General features: G+C 34.4%; 1 protein-coding gene and 1 long non-coding RNA gene across 5 annotated transcripts in view; both read left to right on the top strand.

Annotated features, from left to right (window-relative positions):
- LOC107564419 (uncharacterized) overlaps nucleotides 1-1,274 on the top strand; it is a 45,427-nt gene extending 44,153 nt beyond the window's left edge. Inside the window, exon 4 of the long non-coding RNA XR_001606225.1 lies at nucleotides 1,193-1,274. This is a non-coding gene — a long non-coding RNA (uncharacterized lncRNA). The remainder of the gene's footprint in view (nucleotides 1-1,192) is intronic.
- Nucleotides 1,275-3,194: 1,920 nt separating this feature from the next.
- The window catches only part of LOC107564405 (cyclin-dependent kinase-like 5), a 28,624-nt gene continuing 23,906 nt past the window's right edge, over nucleotides 3,195-7,912 (top strand). For all 4 annotated transcript variants that reach the window (XR_001606223.1, XM_016249495.1, XM_016249496.1 and 1 more), the window contains exons 1-4: nucleotides 3,195-3,325; nucleotides 3,699-3,789; nucleotides 4,482-4,671; nucleotides 4,758-4,838. Coding sequence is in view for 3 of the 4 variants with exons in the window: in XM_016249495.1 (XP_016104981.1) it covers nucleotides 3,229-3,325; nucleotides 3,699-3,789; nucleotides 4,482-4,671; nucleotides 4,758-4,838 (459 nt within the window). In the remaining variant the exon portion in view is untranslated. The remainder of the gene's footprint in view (nucleotides 3,326-3,698; nucleotides 3,790-4,481; nucleotides 4,672-4,757; nucleotides 4,839-7,912) is intronic.

The following is a 7,912-nucleotide window of genomic DNA, read 5'->3' as shown; positions in this document are numbered from 1 at the left end:
GTGTGGTGGGCGTGTGCGTGTGTGTGTGTGTGTGTGTGTTTGAGGTGAGTGTGTGTGTGTGTGTGTGTTTGAGGTGAGTGTGTGAGGTTAATAAATGGGCCGTCGTCAGCGTTTGCAGCACCTGTGATGAGTTTGTGTTCAACATAAACAAGCACAAAGCCTGAGGGAGCAAACACAAACACGCGTATGAATACACACATAACATGCTCTCAGAGTTGGTGAGCTGTGTTCAGTGGCGTCGGCTGGATCTGTAAGGGTCTGTTTTTCTGTAAAGCGTGAATCTGGAGCACTGAAGGATGCTGGGAGGATACAGAGACACCCAGAGTGTAAAATAGGCCAGAGAGAGAGAGTGTGTGTGTGTGAGTCCTTTAGTTCCCCTCAAACACACACACGGTCCAAAACACTCGCCAAGAATAATGTGAGTAAAAAGGGCTTTGCTGAGTACTGAGCTGGTCTCCATATGTTTGCTAACCATCTGCTGCACATTTATTAGGAATACGGCTGTAATTGAACGGTAAGAACAACAGCGACTGTCAGCGATTCACCGGCTAATAATAACAGGTTTATTACCTGCTAAAGCCTTTTAGCGTTAGAAATGTTTGAGGAAAGCAGTCTCTTCTGCTCGCCAAGGTTGCATGTATTTAATTAAAAATACATGTAAAAAAAAATGTTGTAAAATTGTCAAATATATTAAAATTCAAATGAGCTGTTTTCTGTGTGAATCTGTGTTAAACTGTAATTTATTTCTGTGATGCGCAGCTGAATTTTCAGCATCATTACTCCAGTCTTCAGTGTCACATGATCTTCAGAAATCAGTATAATATGCTGATTTGCTGCTCAAGAAACATTTCTGATTATTATCAATGTTGAAAACAGTTGTGATGCACAATCACACATTTTATTTGCCAGGATTCACAGATGAATAGAGAGTTCAAAAGAACAGCATTTGTTTGAAAGAGAAATCTTTTGAAACATTATAAATGTCTTTACAGTCACTTTTGATCAATTTAATGCGTCCTTGATGAATAAAAGTATACATTTTGTAAAAAAAAAACAACAACACATCTTACTGACTACAATCATCACAATGGTAGTGTACATGTGAAATATTGTGCATATATTTGAAGAAAAACACATTGAATAAGTCCGTATTTATGGCTGCTAATTGTTCGGTTTTGTTTCTCTGTTGCAGGAGACTAATGAGATCGTGGCCATTAAGAAGTTTAAGGACAGTGAAGGTGAGTCTCCTGCTCATCAGTGAACACTAGTCCTTCATCTGAGCTGATTCACTCATCAAACAACACACAACCAAACAACATCCAGCCCGTCTGTCTGTGACATCATGATGCAGCTCATGAATATTAATAAGGCTCCGCTAACGATAGATACTGTAAGCATGACGTATTAATCTGAAGATCCGATTTATAGAAGAGCGTTTGTTATAAACATTCTATATCAAAATAATAATATAAATTATTTAATTTAATTTATTAACAAACTGTGATTAGAAATGAACATGCGTAAAATATGCATTTCTTAAATTGCAGCTTTATAGAAGAGCATCTGTTCTATATAAGAATATTAATAATAATATAAACATTACATGCATACATTTAACATCAAATTGTAATTAATATACATAAATAGGCTTTTTTTATAATTACAACTTTACAGAAGAGCATTTGTTCAATAAACATTCCATATCGGAAAAAAAAAAAAACGTTTTTTTTTTTTAATTAATGCTTTAATATGCATAAACTTCCATAAACACACAGCTTTGTCTTCGTACTCTGTTCCAGTGCTAAAACTTATTTAAAAGATTAAAATCATGTTTTGTTAACTGAAATAAAATAAAATATAATATAAATATTGGGTGCAAAACTATATTAGAAATTACTAAAAGACATTTAAGTTAAAGCACTAAAATTACTAACTGTAAATAAATTAAAACTAAAACAAATAAGAATATATATTAAACTTGACAAATATGAAAAATATGAAAGTTCAATAATTAAAATAAACCTGAAAATATAAAATTAAATTATAAGTAGTATAAGTAAACTATAAGTAGTATATACATAATACTAAATTAACTGAAATAAAATGAAATAAATTATAATATAAATATTAGATGGAAAACACTACATTAGAAATGCGTAACATTAGGGCTGTCAATCGATTAAAATATTTAATCGCGATTCATCGCATGACTGTCATGAGTTAACTCGTGATTAATCGCAACTTAATCGCACATTTTTATCTCTTCTAAATGTACCTTAAATTAATACTTTTCAAAATTTTAATACTCTAATCAACATGGTCATGGACAAATATAGATGCTTTATGCAAATGTATGTTTATTATTAGTGAAACCATACTCAACATAGAGCATAAAGACATGTTTCAAAGGTCATAGATGTAGCAATAGCCAAAAATACATTGTATGGGTCAAAATGATCGATTTTTCTTTTATGCCAAAAATCATTAGGACATTAAGTAAAGATCATGTTCCATGAAGATATTTTGTACATTTCCTACCATAAATATATCAAAACTTAATGTTTGATTAGTAATATGCATTGCTAAGAACTTCATTTGGACAACTTTAAAGATGATTTTCTCAATATTTAGATTTTTTTGCATCCTCAGATTCCAGATTTTCAAATAGTTGTATCTCAGCCAAATATTGTCCGATCCTAACAAACCATACAACAATGAAAGCTCATTTATTCAGCTTCAGATGATGTATACATCTCAATTTAAAAAAATTTACCCTTATGACTTGATTTGTGCTCCAGGTTCACGTATATATTTAAATAAAAAAATTAAATGTCAATCAAAAATAATATAGACATTTTAATAAATACATTGAAATCTGAAAATATAAAATAAAAGCCAACTAAAAAAAAAATGAATATGAACTATAATTAGTATATAAATCATAGTAGTTACACTTAAGTAATGTGTTACATTGTGTTAGAAATGAAACAAAGTAACTAATTATGTTCTTTTTTTTTAATTGAAAGTGACAAATTAGTTTCTAGTTTCTACTGGTTTTGTGACATTTCGGTTTACATATAAAAAGTGATGCATGTTGACTTCTTGTGGATAAAATAAAATTTAATATATTTTAAAATAAAAATACTTTTATTTTATTTTAATAAAATATATTTTAATTATATTATTAAATATGAATCACTGTCCTCTGAACTGCATTAAATATTACACATGCATGCTGGATTGATCTGTCTCTCTGGCTTTCTAGATATCAAGCCGGAGAATCTGCTCATCAGCTCCGACGATATGCTCAAACTGTGCGACTTCGGTGAGTTTCTGTAGTCATGTGATCATGAAGCACCAATCACTGGGCTTCTATCTGGATTGTCCGATGCGCATCACAGGACTGTGTGTGTGAGCGAATCTGAATTCTCATACTGACCTGTATTAGACTCGTGTGTGTGTGTGTGTGTGTGTGTGTGTGTGTGTGTGTGACAGCAGGTGGTCTGTCTGTCTGTTCTCCATTCTGCTGGAAACACTGCCATTGTTTTGATTGGGAAATGCAATTAAACATCTTCTGTCCTCCTAAAATCCTTTCAAAAGACAAAAAAATCACCAATGAGATCTGTTTATGTCTCAGTTGTTTCTTTAACATGCTTGATCAGTCACTGATGTAAATGTGAGGTCTGTTGTTCTGGCAGGGTTTGCGCGGGATCTCTCAGAAAGCACCGATGCGAACTACACGGAGTATGTGGCGACTAGATGGTACCGATCCCCGGAGCTGCTGCTGGGGTGAGCGTGTGAACGTCAGTCATGCTATCAACTGTCTTGTCACATTTCAATATGAAAAAAAAGTTATATTCTGCTTAAATAAATTCTGTTTTATTTTAATGTATGTCTATTTTAAAGTTTATTTTTAGGACCATTTGATTATTTTTTTTGGACTTTGGAATTTTTTTTTCTAAACCCTTAGTTATTTATAACCCTAAATTATTTTTTTTAATGCATCTGGATGTTACTTTCTATTTATTTATTTGTTTGTTTGTTAGTTTAGTTATTTATAAATTAATAAATAAAATATTTTTTTTTAATAAAATGTTAATAATTAAATTGTATTTTAATTAATATTTGATAATAATATTGTTAAATTATCTATATCTGTCTGTCTGTCTGTTAAAATGTAAAAAAATTATCAAATGTTTATATATATATATATATTAGTTCAAATAGATTAAAAATACAATTTATATTATATAATTTATTTCTGTTTTAATTTTTTTCAACATTAAATGTCAGTTATTTAATTTTGTTTAATTTCGATTATGAATTATTTCAATGTTTAATTAATATAATCAATAACCTCACATAATATGTATATAATATAAGTGTGCCCTGATCATGCTCTTGGCAGGTTTCACTGATTCGCTGACTGTCTGTGGTGTTTGTTCATGAGTCTCTCACCTGATAATCAGTGTCTCTGTCAGGGCTCCGTACGGGAAGGCGGTGGACATGTGGTCGGTGGGGTGTATTCTGGGCGAGCTGAGCGACGGTCAGCCTCTGTTTCCGGGCGAGAGTGAGATCGACCAGCTCTTCACCATCCAGAAGGTCCTGGGGCCCCTGCCGCCCGAACAGATGAAGCTCTTCTACAACAACCCTCGCTTTCACGGGCTACGGGTCAGTCTGTCTGTCCCTCTCGAATCAGATCAGCTGCTCCTGTTCTTACTGTGAGCCATTCATCAGCGTGTGCTATCCGTGTGCAGTTTCCCTCGGTCAGCCATCCGCAGACTCTGGAGAGACACTATCTGGGGATCATCAGTCCAGTCCTGCTTGACCTCATGAAGGTAAGAGATGTGTGTGTGTTTCCTCAGGAGTGAGCTCAAGCTGACACAATCTCCGTTTGAGGGCTTCCTGAATTGGAAAAACATTTTATAAATAAAAGAAAAATGTATTAAAAAATATATAGTTAAAAATAAGTGCAACCGATAAAATTATAGAATATAATGTGTGTATATAAATATATAAAATTATAACTAAGATAATAAATGTAACAACATAATATATGATAAATTACATTAGTATAAAAATATGTAATTACAACAAGAGTTAAAAACAAATTTAAATAGATTGTAAAATAAAAATAAATTGTTTTCGTTTTTTATATACAGGTGCATGTCAATAAATTAGAATGTCGTGGAAAAGTTCATTTATTTCAGTAATTCAACTCAAATTGTGAAACTCGTGTATTAAATAAATTCAATGCACACAGACTGAAGTAGTTTAAGTCTTTGGTTCTTTTAATTGTGATGATTTTGGCTCACATTTAACAAAAACCCACCAATTCACTTTCTCAACAAATTAGAATACTTCATAAGACAAATAAAAAAAACATTTTTAGTGAATTGAAAGGGAGAGAAATTAGTCAAGTTTTCCGTAACCTTCACGTTTCAAAGCTGTATGAAATATTAAATAATCAAACTAATTAGTGTTTTTGTGTTTGTCATCCATCCCCGACACAGATCTAAACGAGCCTGATCTTCCCTTCTCTAGTCGTTCGTCTCAAGCACTCGTTCGCTGGGTTTCCATTCGCTTGCACTTCATTCGTCATTAGTTTACCTGAGGACTGAATCAGTCCGTGTAGCCTGCATACTACACCTGTTTGTGTGTCTTTTTACTATCTGTGAGTTTAGTAGTCAGCGGTTTGCACAGCTGGTCCGTGTTTATGCTAATGAGCGTGACTCACGGGGCTTCATTAGGTGAATGTGTCGTATCATCACCACCGTAATTGTGCACTAATTATATTTGCAGTGTGGTGGTTTCCTTATTTCTGTAGCGGCAACTCTCCTGCTGCTAATAATCCTGACACTGAAAGTATCCTCCGGTAAACTCTAACAGGATGCTTGTTCTGTCATGATTTAATGAAACAACATGAATCATGCCTGAAATAAATCCACAATAAATTAAGTCTAGGACGTTGTGGTAATTAAATATTAAATATTTTAAATATTTTATAATTAAAAAATATCGGTGTTCTGGTGCAATGGGCTTGTTGAAGCTCGTTTCCTCTGGCAGTCGGATATTAATAGATATTCGTTGGGTGAATCTCATGAAATCTGTCAAAATGATTTTCAAGTCGTGTTTCACCACAAAAATCAAAAGGAGGAAAAAAAATGAATATGTATTTTGCATAAAAACGGTGAAGCTCGCTTTTAGGACCATGACGTGTTTTGCAACATGACATGCAATGCAAAAAAACAATACTTTTACAATATTTTTTATCCATAATATAGTACACAAAATACTGTATTACAATAATGAGAATCATCATTCACAATAATGACCTCAAACAACAGTATATATAATTGTTAATTATGTGTGTGTGTCTGTATATATGTATGTATATATATATTGAGAGAGAGAGAAAGATATATATATATGTGTATATATATACAGTGTTGGGGACATGTAACGGCGTTTTACATATTTTATTATTTAATTTAATTACAAAATAAATGTAACTGTAATCGGTTACAGTTACTAAGAAAAAATGTGTAATTAAATTACAGTTACTTATGAAAATGTTAACGATTACAAAGGGGATTACATTTGAATATTTACACACATCCACATACAGATTTAATTGATTTCTTTCCCAAGTTGCACTGACTACTCTGAGACATACGGCCCTATAATATGGAATATGCCACATTTTGGACGAATAAATAAAAAGTAGGTCAGTGCACTTGAATCAAACGCGATATGGACTAGTGTCTGTGAATATTAAGCCGCGAAAAGACAATATATGAGTCCTGCACGTTCGTGTCTGTGGGAATCAGGCGCGGACTGGCCATCGGGAGAACTGGGACAATTCTCGGTGGCCTGGCAGCCGATTTGGCCCGCTATTTTAATATTATTATTGTTTAATTGCCTGTCGAATGTACTAAAGCGATTATTTCCATTCCAATTCACCATTCGAGTTTTGTCTTTGTTTACTTAGTTAAGCAGCAGCAGCTCATTGCTCATCAGCCATCACTCAAAATACTGTATAAAGGACATCATTATTATCTATTATAATGTTACAGTAGTAATTTAGCAGACAAATAATCATATTTTATAATAGGTTTAGGGGGAGCTAGTGCAGACAATAACACAACCCTTACGAAAAATAATGATGATTTTACTATAAATCCAAAGACAATGGTTACTATTGTTAAACCATGGTAACCACAAATTAAATTATGCTACACTACCCATAGTTTAAGCATGGAATTTGTAGTAAAAATAAATACAAACGGTAATCCATTTGCCAAAAAACAAAAAAAAACATGGTTACTGTACTTTTACTATAATAAAAGCATGGTTAATTTTTGTAAGGGAAAAACAGGACTCATGTTCAGTATTAGGATTTTTCTATAAAGATATTGTACAGAGCCGGCGGAGCTGAGGACCACCACAGCAGAGCAGACGGGATCTTCGATCCACGGCGGAGCAGAAGACCACCAGAGCCAGACAGTAGACCACCACGGCGGAGCAGAGGACCACCACGGCGGAGCAAAAGACCACCAGAACCAGACAGTAGATCAAGACTGAGCGTTCAGGGGCAGCCTCCCTGGCTGGGTCGGGACGAGACAAAAGTTCACAAACTGCCTCCCTAACCTTGACAGAACAGGCAGAGAGTTCATAGACGGCCGGAACAGAACAGGCAGAGAATTCATAGGTGGCCTCCTTGGCCGGAACAGGACAAGCAGAGAGTTCATAGACGGCTTCCTTGGCCGGAACAGGACAGGCAGAGAGGTCATAGACGGCCTCCTTGGCCGGAACAGAACAGGCAGAAAGTGTGTTGCTGGGCGCCATCCCCACGCAAGGAACTGAGGCAAGTGTCGCCACTACAGTGGACACCATGGCCTCTGGGAGCACA

This window comes from Sinocyclocheilus grahami, unplaced genomic scaffold (genome assembly GCF_001515645.1).
Source record: "Sinocyclocheilus grahami isolate Dianchi unplaced genomic scaffold, SAMN03320097.WGS_v1.1 scaffold932.1, whole genome shotgun sequence".
In the NCBI taxonomy this organism is placed as follows: Eukaryota; Metazoa; Chordata; class Actinopteri; order Cypriniformes; family Cyprinidae; genus Sinocyclocheilus; species Sinocyclocheilus grahami.
The sequence above is the reverse complement of the archived record's forward strand: the minus strand, read 5'-3'. Positions and strand labels throughout refer to the sequence as shown.